The sequence below is a fragment of the Euprymna scolopes genome, chromosome 44, assembly GCF_053919585.1.
Source record: "Euprymna scolopes isolate OS-2025 chromosome 44, ASM5391958v1, whole genome shotgun sequence".
In the NCBI taxonomy this organism is placed as follows: Eukaryota; Metazoa; Mollusca; class Cephalopoda; order Sepiida; family Sepiolidae; genus Euprymna; species Euprymna scolopes.
The window spans coordinates 25,925,065-25,944,272 of record NC_136525.1 but is presented as its reverse complement, the minus strand read 5'-3'; the positions used below and the strand labels follow the sequence as shown (position 1 = coordinate 25,944,272).

General features: G+C 27.7%; 1 protein-coding gene across 4 annotated transcripts in view; it reads right to left on the bottom strand.

Moving 5' to 3' along the window:
- The window catches only part of LOC145268744 (phosphatidate cytidylyltransferase 2-like), a 376,852-nt gene that overhangs the window by 270,773 nt on the left and 86,871 nt on the right, over positions 1 to 19,208 (bottom strand). Inside the window, exon 1 of one of the 4 annotated variants that reach the window (XM_080124336.1) lies at positions 12,363 to 12,521. The exons of 2 other annotated variants lie outside the window; for them this stretch is intronic. In XM_080124336.1, coding sequence (XP_079980462.1) covers positions 12,363 to 12,401 — 39 coding nt within the window. In that variant the 5' untranslated portion in view covers positions 12,402 to 12,521. Of the gene's footprint in view, positions 1 to 12,362; positions 12,522 to 19,208 lie in introns of those variants that run through there. One more of the 4 variants, XM_080124338.1, reaches the window with a different exon arrangement.

Here is a 19,208-nt window from a genome sequence, read left to right as displayed (position 1 = left end):
TATTAGCCTCATTCTGCCAATCAATATCGTTTCATGCTCACACACAAAACATGCTTGGGAGGGGGAAGAGAGAATATGTAATAATACCAATCGTAATTCCATACCATCAACTTATCAAGTGGCACAAACAAGCAGAAACAACAATTCTTTACATAATAATAAATACTAACAATCAATTAAACGAACCTATTATACTTATATGACAAATAGACTTTTGAAACTAAAATAGAAAAAGATCCAAACATAATACAAATGAACTATGCACAACACAATTGGAAATAAGTTGAATTCAGACAACAGCTCTTGCTCAAAGAGCTCAATATCCTCCATGATGGAGCTTTATCTCTTTTCTATATTTATAAAGTTAGGTGTGTGTGTCTGTATTTGATAATTTTAATATATATATATATATATATATATATATATATATATATATATATATATATATATATATTGATAATTTTGATATATATATATATATATATATATATATATATTGATAATTTTGATATATATATATATATTGATAATTTTGATATATATATATATATTGATAATTTTGATATATATATATATATATTGATAATTTTGATATATATATATATATATTGATAATTTTGATATATATATATATATATTGATAATTTTGATATATATATATATATATATATTGATAATTTTGATATATATATATATATATTGATAATTTTGATATATATATATATATATTGATAATTTTGATATATATATATATATATATATTGATAATTTTGATATATATATATATATATATTGATATTGATAATTTTGATATATATATATATATTGATAATTTTGATATATATATATATATTGATAATTTTGATATATATATATATATATATTGATAATTTTGATATATATATATATATATATTGATAATTTTGATATATATATATATATATATTGATAATTTTGATATATATATATATATATATTGATAATTTTGATATATATATATATATATATATTGATAATTTTGATATATATATATATATATATATTGATAATTTTGATATATATATATATATATATATATATATATATATTGATAATTTTGATATATATATATATATATATATATATATATATATTGATAATTTTGATATATATATATATATATATATATATTGATAATTTTGATATATATATATATATATATATATTGATAATTTTGATATATATATATATTGATAATTTTGATATATATATATATATTGATAATTTTGATATATATATATATATATAGATCATTTTGATATATATATATATTGATAATTTTGATATATATATATATTGATAATTTTGATATATATATATATATTGATAATTTTGATATATATATATATATATATTGATAATTTTGATATATATATATATATATATATATATTGAAAATTTTGATATATATATATATATATAGATAGATAATTTTGATATATATATATATATATATATATATATATATATATTGATAATTTTGATATATATATATATATATATATATATATATATATATTGATAATTTTGATATATATATATATATATATATTGATAATTTTGATATATATATATATATATATATATATATTGATAATTTTGATATATATATATATATATATATATATATATATATATATACTCGGGTTTTTTTATATTCAAAAGTAATGGACTAATGAATTCAACGAGGTTGTTAGATAGTGCTCAATAAAAAGAGCTGATAATACTTGTTTATTGTTATATAAACATGCTCACATCCCGCTACTACAAATAGCCACTTGTTTCAATCAAACAACAGATATCATCAGGCAGCGACTTGACTATTCAAAAGTTCAATGAATAATTGATTTTTATTTTAGGTAGGAACTCTTTAAAAGTTGGAGTTAAAAAACTTAAAACACAGAACTTTAATTAAAAAATGTAAAAAGGGAGGGGCAATTTTAATAAAGTTAAAAGATTACAATGGGGAGAGAGTGATTGAGAAGAGAAAAAAAAGAATAGAGAAAGAAATAGAGAAAGAAAATAGAGAGAAAAAAAATAGAGAGAAAATATATATATGTATATGTACATATATATATATACATATATATACATATACACACACATACATACATACATACATACATACATACATACATACACATACACATATATATATGATATGGAGCAGAAAAGAAAAAAGATATAAATGGTTATTATAAAGAGAATAAGAACTAGAAGGAAAAGGAAAGAATAATGAGATCTAGTTAAAGAGAGAAAGTAAGAATTTGACAGTATATAGAAAAAGGAAAAAGAAAAAGATCTGCGTGTCAACCAATTTATGAACAATTATACAATTCAGTAATGAAACATATTATTACAAATACAAACAGAAGATACAATCCAAGCGTCAGAAATGAACATGTCAAAAAAAAGGCAGTGAATGTATCTAGCCAGCATATTTATCCTCTCACATACGTCCACGAGTAATATCAACGCAATTCAAACATACGTCTACAATTAATTAGGCCCTTTATGCTAAATGATATAAGTTTAAAGTTTTCGCGTTTTTATTAGATAAATATATAAATAATGATAAAACAATATTAAAATTATTATTAATAATAATAAACATAATAGTAATGATAATAATAATAATAATAATAATAAAAACAGAATAAAATTAATATTTATTATCTTTTTAATATAACATATTTAGCCATAAGAGGGGATTAAATAAATTAAATAGGTCCAATAATTATAAATAAAAAACTACTAATATTTATGTATATAAAAAGAATACAATACATATATGTATATACACACACACACACACACACACACATATATATACCCATATATACACGCATACACACACACACACACATATATATATATACATATATATATATATATACATGCACATAAGTAAAGGTGTAACTATACTATTAAGTTGAAAGTTTAAGCTATTTAAGTATAGATATAAAGTCATATTAAATCACAAATAAATACATTCAAAACCAGATTACTAATAACACAGATACAAGTACACTTACCTATAAATATATAAATATATTCAGGCAAAAGAAGTAATTAAATCAACGAAATACTCAAAAGTAGCGACGCACAGGTAGATAATACCCAAATTAAAAATAATAAAATACATATGTATATACCCACAGAGAACCAACCGACATACAAATAAGCATATATATATATATATATATATATATATATATATAATCTTATGTATACACATACATACAAAGAAATACACAAATATATACACACAATCATATACTAATAAACAACAACGCACACACACATATATATACTCGCACATAAATATGTATAATTTACATAAATTATATATATATATAAATATAAGAATACAAATAATTTGGCAAGAGTACAGATAGATGCATACACACATAGAAACATACAAATGGATTGAATAAACATGGGAGCGTATACCAAATAATATATAAATATATAAATCTAAAGTACACACGGTCATAAAATAAATACATAGACACATACATATACACATAGACACACAGGTATATAAGATAGGGGAAGTAAAGAGTGAAATCAGGAGAGGAGAAAGTATATTAATAGTATTTTAATAAATTATAGAAATCAGTGACAATTTTAAATTTATTTAAATTTTATATCTAAACTAAATTACTTAAAAGATGGTTTTTATAATGTTTGCAATTAATTGAATTTTCGTGCTTCTTATTTAATAATTTATCTCTTTCTCTAAAAGTAAGTATAAATAATTTCTCATAAAGACATAGGTAGCAAGGCGAGTTTAAAGATGAACAGGTTTTCGCTTTCTTTAAAATTTTCCAATTTACTATTGGGGAGTAACCTTGCTCTACTAGTTCATTGTAATATTTAGACAAGGAAGTTCTATTTTTGTACTCATTATTTTCAAAAGAGCACTTGTGACCGGTAAATCTTTCTTTAAAATTGTTATTTGTCATTCCTATGTAATATTTTTTTTCATTCGGATTTTCCTTAGTAGAAATAGTTGCTTGGTACACTACAGAAGTAATTTGACAATTTCCTTTAAGAGGGCATTTTGATTTAATTCTACAGTTACAACTTTCGGTAGCAATGGGTGTGCTATTTTTGTTTAATATTTTGTTATTATGTTTTTTAATTATTTTTTCAAGGTTTTCATTACAGCTATAACTAAGTTTTATTGTATTTTTATTGAAAATTTTATGTAGTATGTTATTAATAGGGAGGTGCTTTTTAATTATTATTAATAATAATTTTAATATTGTTTTACCATTATTAATATATTTATCTAATAAAAACGCGAAAACTTTAAACTTATATCATTTAGCATAAAGGGCCTAATTAATTGTAGACGTATGTTTGAATTGCGTTGATATTACTCGTGGACGTATGTGAGAGGATAAATATGCTGGCTAGATACATTCACTGCCTTTTTTTGACATGTTCATTTCTGACGCTTGGATTGTATCTTCTGTCTGTATTTGTAATAATATGTTTCATTACTGAATTGTATAATTGTTCATAAATTGGTTGACACGCAGATCTTTTTCTTTTTCTTTTTCTATATACTGTCAAATTCTTACTTTCTCTCTTTCTCTATTTAACTAGATCTCATTATTCTTTCCTTTTCCTTCTAGTTCTTATTCTCTTTATAATAACCATTTATATCTTTTTTCTTTTCTTCTCCATATCATATATATATATGTGTATGTGTATGTATGTATGTATGTATGTATGTGTGTGTGTGTATATATGTATATATATGTATATGTATATATATATATATATATATATATATATATATTTATATGTGTATATGTACATATACATATATATATTTTCTCTCTTCTTTTTCTCTCTATTTTTTTTTCTCTATTTCTTTCTCTATTCTTTTTTTTCTCTTCTCAATCACTCTCTCACCATTGTAATCTTTTAACTTTATTTAAATTGCCCCTCCCTTTTTACATTTTTTAATTAAAGTTCTGTGTTTTAAGTTTTTTAACTCCAACTTTTAAAGAGTTCCTACCTAAAATAAAAATCCATTATTCATTGAACTTTTGAATAGTCAAGTCGCTGCCTGATGATATCTGTTGTTTGATTGAAACAAGTGGCTATTTGTAGCAGCGGGATGTGAGCATGTTTATATAACAATAAACAATATATATATATATATATATATATATATTGATAATTTTGATATATATATATATTGATAATTTTGATATATATATATATTGACAATTTTAATATATATATATATATATATTGATAATTTTAATATATATATATTGATAATTTTAATATATATATATTGATAATTTTAATATATATATATTGATAATTTTAATATATATATATATTGATAATTTTAATATATATATATATATTGATAATTTTAATATATATATATATTGATAATTTTAATATATATATATATTGATAATGTTAATATATATATATATATTGATAATTTTAATATATATATATATTGATAATGTTAATATATATATATATATTGATAATTTTAATATATATATATATTGATAATTTTAATATATATATATATTGATAATTTTAATATATATATATATATTGATAATTTTAATATATATATATATTGATAATTTTAATATATATATATTGATAATTTTAATATATATATATTGATAATTTTAATATATATATATTGATAATTTTAATATATATATATATATATATTGATAATTTTAATATATATATATATATTGATAATTTTAATATATATATATATATTGATAATTTTAATATATATATATATATTGATAATTTTAATATATATATATTGATAATTTTAATATATATATATTGATAATTTTAATATATATATATATATTGATAATTTTAATATATATATATATATATTGATAATTTTAATATATATATATATATTGATAATTTTAATATATATATATATTGATAATTTTAATATATATATATATTGATAATTTTAATATATATATATATATATTGATAATTTTAATATATATATATATATATTGATAATTTTAATATATATATATATATATTGATAATTTTAATATATATATATATATATTGATAATTTTAATATATATATATATATATATTGATAATTTTAATATATATATATATATTGATAATTTTAATATATATATATATATTGATAATTTTAATATATATATATATATATATATGTATAATTTGAATATATATATATTGATAATTTTAATATATATATATATATATATATTGATAATTTTAATATATATATATTGATAATTTTAATATATATATATATTGATAATTTTAATATATATATATATTGATAATTTTAATATATATATATTGATAATTTTAATATATATATATTGATAATTTTAATATATATATATATTGATAATTTTAATATATATATATATTGATAATTTTAATATATATATATATATTGATAATTTTAATATATATATATATATTGATAATTTTAATATATATATATATTGATAATTTTAATATATATATATATATTGATAATTTTAATATATATATATATTGATAATTTTAATATATATATATATATTGATAATTTTAATATATATATATATATTGATAATTTTAATATATATATATATATTGATAATTTTAATATATATATTGATAATTTTAATATATTTATATATATATATATATATTGATAATTTTAATATATATATATATATATTGATAATTTTAATATATATATATATATATATATTGATAATTTTAATATATATATATATATATATATTGATAATTTTAATATATATATATATATTGATAATTTTAATATATATATATATATATATATTGATAATTTTAATATATATATATATATATATATTGATAATTTTAATATATATATATATATATATATATATATATATATATTGATAATTTTAATATATATATATGGAAACTAGGAAGCCGATTGGCTAACTAAAATTTCAATAGCACGAGCAGATATAAAAATGCGAGGTAACCACAACTCTTTGCATAAGCCTGACGAATTCTCACAAGAATGAAATGCAGAATATTCTGTGTAGCTTAATTGCTATATATATTTTTATAATTTGCTATACCTATGTATTGAGAGCACTATTGAAATAAATACTGAAAATTTATGCATAAAATTATATTTTCGTATATTAAGTTATGTGATTAAATGAAGTAGTCATATATATATATATATATATATATATATATATATATAGAGAGAGAGAGAGAGAGAGAGAGAGAGAGAGAAATTTTAAAATTATCAAATATATAGATATAGATATGTATTTGAAAATGTCAAATACATTCACATAGTTGAATGGATAGATAATTACAATTATTTTTAATGGCCACAAACACTAGTGTTTCATCGTTTCAGAATGATCAGTGCAGGAAGTTACGATTGCAGTGGTCATGGGATTCAAACTCCATAGCGAAGCCATCTTCATCTCCATTTGCAAGGAACATAACCCTAGGCCCACCGCCAATGATATTCAAGTGAAATTAAACATTTATAAAGGCATAAACATTATCAAATGTCGATCTACAGTGATCAAGTAACTGGGAGGGCGCGATCTTGCACGTAGGGTGGTTGTCTACTCAGTTTTGAGTGTGACCACCCTTCAGAGATTTTCAGGTTTTGTGCTCTCGTGCATCAAGGACAGAACACAAAAAATAAAAAGGTACCTGCACGTGACCTTTTTTTTTTTTCTTTTACAGTGGAACTGAGTTACACAGCACACAATCTACTTTTTGAGTGAGGTGCGGGTTAGGGTTCAATGACACATTGAAGGAAATGATTGGTCTATATTAAGATTTTTAGTCAAAGTTTACCTTCTTGTACATAGGTTGACTTTACACAATCTTCCTTGTTAGCTCTGAACTGATGACAGTGATAGTCTGGTTATGGGGTCATCATCAGAGAGCTTGAGCAAAAAACGAAGACAGTTCTTCTAAAAATTAGATGAACTAAGCAGCCCCATCCACCCCAATATATGTATTTGAAGAGGATTAAAAAAAAGTATTGAAGGATTCTTTAAATGCGAACTTATCAAGATGTGTAAAGCTCAATAGGTACGGGTGGAGCTTAAATATAATAATAGCATTATAGACAAGACAAAGCAATATATTTGTATATATAGATTTGTCGATGCAATAAGGAAAAAACATAATTGGGGGAAGTTTTGTGGTTTTTTCTTTACTGCATTGATATTCCAATGCCTCCATTCAGTCTCAAAAGACAAAGGATACCCCCTGCCAATGACAATGGCAATGGATACCACATAGCTGCCCTGCAGGAGCAGCTGCATGTGTAATTATGTGGACAGAGTTGCGAATCCCCAACCACATCTCTCTTGAATCGGCACTGCTTAAGCCCAGTAGCAAGGAGAAGTCCAGGGCAACTGGAAACAATGCTGAGATAAGCGGAGAGCACATACAGCACCTGAAAGTCCCAAATAGTCACCCATCTAGTACTGGCCAGGCTCATGTTTGCTTAACTTCGGTGATCTGATGAGAACCGGTGTGTCAAACATGGTTATGCCGTATTACATTGACAAATAAATCTATATATACCAATATATTGCTTTGTCTTGTCTATAATGCTATTCAGGGTAATTTCTAAACTAATGATATTTATCTCTCTCCTATGGCGGGAAGATGTGGCACTAGAGTCAGAAAGTGATTTGAAGAACCAGTGACTTAAAGGAAGAGCACGCTGGCCTGCAAAACATACCTGAGCAATCCTGTCAGCATTCATCGGTAGGGACACCTTAAGTGATTAGTAATAAACTAAGCTCCTTCTCTAAGGTAGAAGACAAATCCTGGGAGGGTGGGGCTCCTACAATTGCACATGACCAAAACCATACCTTAGTCAACATGGAAAAAGCCACCTCAATAATGGTCTGAATTCTGATTGAATGAACCAATAATAATCATGAACTTTTAAATATATATTCTCAACAACCTGTTCAGTAACATGTGTACATTATTTTTTGTAAACTTTATCACTTAGGTGATGCGTCCATCAAAACCTGTCCACAAAATATTTTTAATCTCCTAAACTAATAAAAGAATCATTATGAATTTTGGAATATATAATCCAGAAAATACAGTGTGTAACCTAGGCAGTTTTGTTGTTTTTTTAATGATATGAAACTGTTTTTCATTTATTTTAACTTCATGACTTTTGGAATATGCAATGAAATTTTAACTTCATGACTTTTGGAATTTTGCAATGAAATAAATAAAATATGATTTTTTTTCTGGAAAAACAAAAATTTAATTTTCTAAAATTAAATTTTTATTTTTCCCCCAAAAATACAAAGAAACTTGAACAATTTGTTTTGTTATCAACACAAAAGATTGAAGATAAAATTTCACTGAATGATATTTCTGAGAAACGAAAAACGAGACTGTAAATGTAAACACTGCTATTTGCATAAGCGATCAAGACAAGTTCCATTAATATACAACCGGACTTTAAACTTTGACTAAAAATAGACGATTTATTTGCTGTTAAGAACTGTGCCGAGAATATGGAGAAAAGTTTTAATGATAGATTTAGATCATATTTTGCTATTGTCTCAAAGGAAAATAAAATGATTGGCTGGATGATAGGAATGTTTATTTCAGAGGTGGAAAACAAATTTTCGATTTAGATTTCAATAAAACTTACACCTATATAATGTTATCTAGTCAGATCTTCCAATCTAGACTCGCCTCACAAATAAAACTTTAGATTTAGATTACTTGAACTACTGTTCTCATCTTAGATATTATTCTCATAGCGTTTCAGCCGATGTAACCACCAACCCTCAAGTTCATTTGGTCAAATTTGAACATCTTTACGTTGAAACTAGTGTGATCAAACCATACTCTTCACATGCTCACCAATAAACACCAACGCCATTTCCATGATCTTTTCTTAACTTTTCTTCTTGCCATGTCGTCATCTCTCACAGTTCAACCTGCTTCAAGCCATAACCTGCCTTCTACTGTCCCACTGGAAACAGTCCTCAATTTGCAAACCTAATACTGACTATAACCTGTTCCTGTTTTAAACTGTTGCAAAACTCATTGACACAAATAAAATTGATTATAACCTAATTCGAAGTATATCAACCTCTATTGTCCGATCCTTTTGCCCCTCAATCATTGCCACACCTTGATTAACAATTCTATTCAGCTTTCTTTTGTGTGACTTAGTGAACAACTTTTTCTCCATTGACTTTTCTGCTAACCAACTCATCCACACTTTTTCCCCCCTCTTTTATAGTTTTCTCTCTAACAGCTGAAAAGAGGATAACATCGATAGTATCACATTAAGAGTCTGTATTCCAATCTTCTTGGGAGGCCAAACTGAGTTTATTCTTTCTGTGTGAAACTGGTGTTAGCCCGTCAGCTTCTTCCAATGATTTCATGATTAAAGGTAACTCAATTATGGCATCAAAGCCTGACGCTCATATTGTCATAGACATGATATTTATACCTACATAGGTGATAGTTTACTATGTGGGAGAGTTATCTCTAAAAAAACAACCTCAATTGCATTTTATGTAACACTTAGAGCACCGTATTCAACTGTCCCCTGCCATCTGCACAATGACAGAGTTATTATATCTGAATGTATCTCAGAGAAACTCGTTCTTCCAACATTCATGGCTATGATGATTTGGATCAACTAGGGTTTAAGGATCAAAGTAAATGGGGGAAGCAAGTGGAACAGCTTTCAGTTGACAATGGTTCACCCTTGAACTTCACATACGCACATAGCATTCTGTAACCAAACATAAAAGAATTTAGTTGTTCGATTTTTCGCCAGTAAGATATTTTTTTTAAAGTATGATGCGTTTGTTTTTTTTTTAATTTTTATGTACAATACTTTTTAATAAAACTATTTATAATAACAAAACTTTTTAACAAAACTATTTAAAAACTTTTTAAAGCTATTTAAAACTAAATCTTTTAACAACACGTTTTAAACAAAACTTTAACAAAATTATTTAAAAACATTAAAAAAAAACTATTTAAACAAAACTTTTTAACAAAACTATTTAAACAAAACTTTTTAATAAAACTATTTAAACAAAATTTTTTAATTTTAAAACAAACTTTTTAATAAACAAGCAATAATTATTATACATTTTAATAGTTATATTTTTTTGGTAAGCAGTTTAATTTTTAAATAAGAACTGAAATTTTGTTTTTAAATTTTTCAAACATTAGATGTTTTTTTTTTTGTATGTTATACAATTTCTAGTTTTGACTTCTTCGTTATTTAATTTGATCACATGACATTATCAGATTAAATTAAAATTTAATATTTTTTTGAAAATATTAATTTGTCAATAAAGTTAGTGTTTAAAAAATAAGTAAATATGGAATTGTATTAAAAACACACAGAAAATAGCTTTTTAAAAACTGTCTTTGACCTTGTGACTAGGAGCAAAGTGTAATTTTTGTTGTGATGCCAATTGAAAGCTATTCCTCGTTTCTCCCATCTTCTGGGATCCTTAAACCCAAATTGATCAAGTGATTTTAATGATCACACTGTTGAATGGCTAGTCAACTAAGAAGATTGGCGATGACGGTTTTGTCATGATTTCTCCCTTGCTTATGATCTAACGCAGATTGTTAACATTTTACAAGTTTTCTGGATCTTTTCCTGACAACTTGTCCTGAACAGCGCTTATCTACTTTTCTGTCTCCACTGAGATCTTTTGATCATTCAATTCTTTTAATCAAAAGAAAGTACAATACGACCTCTGATATCTCTTTTCTTTGAAGAGTGTATTGATATTCAATGGCTGACTGGGACAGGCTCGGATCTTTTATATATGCACTCTATGTCGGAAGACAACGTCATATATTTCATCCGACATAACTGATTAAGTGTTGTTATTAAGAACTTCATACTCTCCAAGAAATTCCAACAAAAAGCAAACAGCCGACCTCAGAACAATCCTGAATGTGACGCTGCCATTGCCTATAGAAATTACTATTTCAATTGCTTTCATAGAAATAGATGCTCTAAAGCAAAAGCTGCATTAGGACAGCTCATAAGCACAGCAGAAGAGTTATACAAAATGCAAGGGTCCTATGCCTAATCCGACAAATTTTAACAAATAACAAACAGGGTTCTAAACAGATGTAAGACTTCTAACCATCATCAATGACCAGAGATGATTTTCTCGGCATTTTATAAAACTAAACTTTCACAAAAAAAACTACATTAAATTTGAACTTTTGTAATCAGAGTCACCTACCTTCTGAATTTTACCCCTTGAGAGTAAACAGTTTCTCATTCAATATAACTGATTTGTTAATCGTTGGTATTGAGGGTTCATTCCCTCCGAAAAATTCCACCAGAAACCAAACAGCCTAGGTACATGTACCATTGCCATTGCTTATAGAAATCAGTATGACATCAGACTTTTGTTATCTCAAAACTTATGACGTCTTTACTTTGTGATGTCATAAAAAATTTCTCAGGCGTCTTTTAACTCTAAATGGATGATATCCTTTTGTGATGTCATCCAGGTTGTATGGAAACAAACTTATAAGCATACAAGATAAAAAGCAACATTATCGTGGCAATGGCTAGGTGGTTAACAACATGGACTGAAAACCCGAGTATACTGTTTGAATTCAGTTTGTTCTACAGAAACATTTTCATCAAAACCAAAACTTGACCTTGTGCTTAACCTCCTAGAGGGGAGGTAAATAAAATAACAAGCAACAGGAACAGTTTTAGTGCTAATGTGTAAAGCTATGACAAGTGAATATTCTTTTCCTTAATTTGACTCTCAAGTATTCGATTAATAGTAAATAAAAACCATAATTGTGTAATTATCAAAGTTACATTGATGCACGACACACACATGAAATGGTCTCATATTTTCATTAACAATACCGAGATTCAGATTTGTTTCTAGGGCTATGAAGGCAAAACAGAGAATGGTGAATTTTCTTTTATATTTAAGAAATGTTATGTCCGAACTTGGCAGCAGATCAAACCATCAGTTCAGTTTAACCCATTTTTTAATGACCAACACTAAATCGTGTAAATTATTCAATTGTGACAACAAAAACTAAATAGCCATTGCACAATTTTTTTTTCTTCTGTTGTTGACTAAATTTTCAATATCATAATCGATTTTCAGCCAATACAAATTGCTTCTCAGTCTTCATCTATATAATAACTAGCCTGGGTGACCAGCGTTGCCCGGGTGTTTAGAGGTGTGTGTTGAGGAAATAAAAAAAGTGGTCGTAGGCAGCTCGAACCCGTACTGTAAAGGAGAAAAAGAATGTGAAAAATGAAAAAAAACACATGACGTCTTTGCCATTGCATCCATTGTCAAACCAGAAGTGATGAAGGTTTAAATTAAGGCTAGGCAATCAAAAAGAGGGGATGACTTTCGAAAATATCAACAAAAAAATCGACCCCTCCCTGTAGAAAAGTGCCCAGTTGAGGGTGAAGGAATTAATGTTTTAGCGAATTTTCAATATTTGTCATCCGAAGGGTCAAGCTTCAAAACGATACTGATAGTGAAAATCCATCGTCTCTGTCGAAAGTTTTAGGCAAACATACATACATAATTTAAACAGATAGGTGAGATTTATATTATAGAAAACAGAAAACAAATGTACAGTAATCATATATAAAAACTTATTTTTATGACCAAATAAAAGGAAAGACTTAATAATAACTGATAATAATAAAAGGAAACAATAGTCACATATACAAATTTAAGTTTTATGAGTAAAGATTTGGTTGTCTTGTTTTATGGCATATCAACCCTTTTGGGGTTATTTAATGACAAATGTGGTCATTTAGATGAAAGGTTTTATGCTTCAAGCTTTTCAAATATTTATTCATGATGCTTGGTTTGATTGTTTTGAAGGGAAAAAGTGTTGTTTTTGTTTTTAGTTTTGAAGAAGATGGAGTTTTGCTAAGGGAAATTCAAAAGATAATGTCAATATTTGGTGCATTTACGTCAGAAAGTCAATATCTTCAGACAGCCTGATTTGGTAGCATAAGATATGAGCAAAAAAGAGGAAACTAATTTTAATAACTGATTAAAAAATATAAAGAAAAGAATTTTTAAAAGACAAGAAATATTCTCTTGTTATTAACATTTTTGTGATTAAAATATTAATCTATCGGAACAAAGATGCTTTATTTATTTGAATGAAAGAGAACAGATTTTTTTTTTCTTAGTAAAAATTTTCTTGCATGAAGCACATGTTCCCACACAAAGTTCTATAGCAAACCCCATTCTACTCAACGGTTAACTTCTACTTGCGCAGCTGCCATTGCTCAAAGGCAGCATGCATTCTACAGACTTATCTGCCATAAGTCCAATACAAATAGACAAAAGTATATAGAAGCTAGAAATAATTGTTAAAAAAAAAAATGATTTTTAACTGTTTTACACCCCAAATAAGGCACAGTGCCACTTTGATATAAGGAGCTACTATTTGAGACCGATTCGACAGGGATTATTTGTATGGAGGTGAGCAGTGAAATGTCTGTTTATATTACACTTGAACTTCTGCATGTCAGTACAGTCAATTATCAACTCATAAATGGACTTAATTGATTCCAGGAGGCAAATATTTTTAGGCGAATCTCTTTCAATAAATTTAATAAGTTTTGTTTTGAGAATTCTTTCAAAGAAATTCCACACTCGAGTTTCTGGCTTTTTTAAGTTTCTTTTATTACACAATTTTCAACATTTCCTCGTTAACTTTAACACATTTGCTGCTTTCAAATTCTTGTCTCAGCTTCAGTCCCTTTTGTATAATAGACCAGTTGTTGAACGAAAAACACCAAAGCTATACTGAACATTCCAAAGACTCAAGAAAATGAACCAGCTTGCCGCTGACTAACCTCTCAAAATCTTTGCAGAAACAGACAAGATTAAGAGGAAAATGCTTAGTGTGGTCAAACCAATCACCAGCATAGGATAACAGGAATTCTTCCAACAATGAGAGAAACAGAAATTGAATAATTTTGAGAAGATAGAAAGTTCAGGAGCACAACATCTGAGAATAACAACAGGAATCAAATCAGGACCAGAAGTCTTAGACTGGTCAAGACCAGCAAGAACCCTAGCAACCATCTTTGGAGTGATAATTACAAAATCAAAAGATTGGTCAGTTTTCGGAAGAAAATCTGGAAGGACAGCAGCAGAATCATCGAGAGAAAAATTGCCATCAAAAAGATGAGCAAAGAGATCATCCTTATTCTGCGAAAATGAAATGATATGGAGACCATTAAAATGATTTTGAATTATGGAATATATATTTTAGGCACCAGGGGGAGTAATATGGGCACATCATTTTGTAAACGTTACCAGTTAGAGGTGAAAGTCCACCAAACCCTCCCACAAGAAAGAAAAATCATTATTAAATTGTAAAACTAATGATATATTTATAGCTTATACTCACCATGAGATGGGTATTCTACTTGTCTATAAAATTTAGTTGGTCGGATTTTTTACTTTCATCCTAAAATATCAATATTTCATTATGAAGTACCATTTCCTTTTCTTTACTGTTAATCCATGTTGTTAAAAAGAAAAAATATAATTCACTTTAATTTCTTTGCAAATATAATTATTCCTTCGCTGGATATGGAAGGGAAGACATCAATCCTTTTTGCAGCAAATGTCAATTACAGCTGAAAGCTATTTCTTTCTAAACAGCAGCATATTTCACTTTTATTACAGACATTAATAGTTCTATCATAATAGTTCTTCATTTCTTAACACTAAATTACTTTTTAAAATCATTAAGAAACTACAGTGCAAAGTAATATTTGGAAAATTTTTAGTTTTCATACTGAAAAAGGTCACATGACACATTATTCATAAATGGTGTATTCATTGCTAAGCATTACTCAAACAATGTAAGGGAGATAACTCGTACTTTAAATTAAAGAATATTATAGAAGTTGTCAGCTTACAACTAATTTTTTGTGTAAACGTTATAAAATGCACAAAGAAAAAGAAAATGACTTCACTACATCTCGAACAATGCTGGATAGTGTACGATTACATTGCTTTATTGCTTATTTTAAATTGTTCAATTTTGTGAGTGGATATGCTGAATATTAATGCATGTTACTTAGTAGACTTGTTAATATATCTGACCGCAATTAGACTGGCCAGATGTGTGAAATGGTCAGTAAAAGGACGTTGCGAGCCTGTCGTCGTTTTATCGTTATTTCCATGGCAAGAGCTCGTCTGAGCTCCAATCTCTGCCCCCCCCCTCGCCAATCTTTCATGAAAAACACCCATCTAGCTGAAACCACTGTCAGTAATTTTTCCCACTCTTTATCTGTGCCTAGTGCACGACTGTGGAACTCTCTTCCATTTGCCTGTTTCCCACCTGACTACAACTTGGATATCTTCAAGTCCAACATAAACAAATTCCTGACAAACCGCCCTCTTAAGTAAGACACTATCAAATCTCCAATACTAATGATTACTACACTACTATCTTATTGATTACTGTACATGCAATAACCCTTATCCCTGAGTGGCCTCTGGGCCTTGATAAGTGGTGACCTCCATGTCAAAAAAAAACGTAGATTCCATGAACAAAGCTTCTTCCTTAGAAGTGCACGCCTGTGAAACTCTCTTCCGTTTGCCTGTTTCCTACTTGACCACAACTTGGATGTCTTCAAGTCTAACATAAACAAGTTCCTGATGAACCGCCCCCTTAATTAAGACACTTTATCAGATCTCCATTAGTAACGATTACTACGATATTGTCCCATTGATTACTGTACACACAATAACCCTTTTCTCTGAGTGGCCTCTAGGCCTTGATAAGTGGTGACTTCCATGTAAAAAAAACAAAGTAAAGTTCAAATGGGTGATCCTGCCTGTATAAGCTAAAATCATGCGTAAAAGAAACTGATATTTAATATTTTATGTCAAACATTGCCACTGAGAGAGTAGTAGGTACAATTCTTAGCAGTTTGAAAGAAGCAACTTAACTGAGAACATGCATTGAAAAATATTTTAACAAAACAAAAATGTATTTAAGCAATGTGCTTAAAACATAATATATCCTCTTTCTTTCTCTTTTCCCCTCTTGATCTTTTAGCCAAGCGAACATCATTAGGTTGAAAGAATTTTTTGTTCTTTAAAAATTGATGGCATAATGGAATTATGATATAAAGAAAGCAAGTCAGAAGGCTTTGGTTTCAATTCTACAAGGCAATCACGTTATTAACAGGTTTTTTTTTTTTTTTTACATGGGTGTCACCACTTATCAAGGCCCAGAGGCCACTCAAGGATAAGGGTTAATAAGTATACATTAGTCATTGTGATTTTAGCATAGTAAACAGTGGGAATTTTGTAACTTGGATTACTTAGGGGGACGATTCAATTAGAACTTGTTCACATTGGACTTTTTCTTTTTTTTTTTCATAGGTATCACCACATTATCAAGGCCAAGAGGCCACTCAAGGATAAGGGTTAAAGAGTGTACAGTAGAAATTGGACAATATAATAATCATTAGTAATGAAAATTTGTAAAATTTGATAACTTATATGGAACGGCTCATCAAGAACTTATTTACGTTAGACTTGAAGACAACCATATTGTAGTCAGCCGGAAAGCAGGAAAACGGAAGACAATTCCACAGGCGTGCAGTTCTAATAAAAAAGCTTTGTTCATGGAATCTACGTTTAGGTTTAGGCACAGATAAAGAGTGGGGGGAATTATTGATAGTGTTTACAGCTAGACGAGTGTTTCTTGTGAAAGTTTTGCGAGGGGGGACCATAGATTGAAGCTCAGTCGAACACTTTCCATGAAAATAACGATACATCAGAGACAAACTCGCAACATCTCTTCTGTGAGATAGAGGTTGCAAGGAAGAGAAAAGGACATCTCCTACGAGGCTACGAAGTCTATTTTGAACTCTATCAAGGCAGGACAAGTCCTTTCTAGCAGCTCCTGCCCAGATGTGGCAACAGTATTCCATCCTTGGACGTACCTGGCTCTTATATAAATAGAGAATTGCATCAGCAGTGAGATATCTACTGGATCGATAGAAAGATCCCACCATTTTTCCAGCGGCCTTGGCAACAGATTTGATGTACGTGTTCCATTTAAGATCAGGAGTAATGGTCAAGCCCAGAAGCTTGTCAAAACTTGAGGCCTCCTGAAGACGAGAGCCATTCATTTCAATTGATGCCAGATGAGGATCAGAATGTTGATGATGTAAAGAGAGAAGCTTGGTTTTAGATGCATTAAAAGTAACCAGCCACTCCTTTCCCCATTGTACTACATGCTCAAGATCAGAGGAGAGAGAATTGAAGAGAACTTGGTCGTTTACTGTCTTAGATGTGCTACCATAAATGCTAGTGTTGTTAGCATAAATGTCTACAAATGATGTAAGGATGTGATTTGGAAGATCATTAATGTAGATCAGGAAAAGAGTTGGGTCCAGGATGGACCCCTGAGGGACACCGGCATTAATACTGTGGGCTTCTGATTTATGCCCCTCAACTACTACTCTTATGAACCTATCAGAAAGAAATGATTTAATAATTGAGAAGACATTTCCAGCTTTACCATAGCTAGAGATCTTATGAAGTAAACCTTTATGCCATACCCTATCAAAGGCCTTAGATATGTCAAGAGCAATTGCCCTAGAAAGGTTTCCTCTGTCGAGAGATTTGCTAATACTATGAGATATAACTAAGCACATCTGGTGTAGATCTAGCAGAACGGAAACCATATTGAGTGTCACTAAGAAGGTTATTTTTGTTGAGATGGTTGATTACTTCTCTATTTAACATAGATTCCAGCAACTTACTCATGACTTATTGGCCTGTACTGAGAGGGGGATGAGCGATCACCTGAATTCTTAAATACAGGGCATACTGATGAAATTTTCCAGGGAGATGGGAAACTATTCTCCTTAAGACACCGTTTAAACAGTTTTGTAAATATGGGTGCTAGTTCAGGTTGAAGTTTTTTGAGTACTATAATTGGAATACCGGCAGGGCCAGTTGCTTTACTGGAATCAAGGTTTTTGATTAGCTTGGCAACATCACGTACAGATATACGTAATATCACATAGCATATTT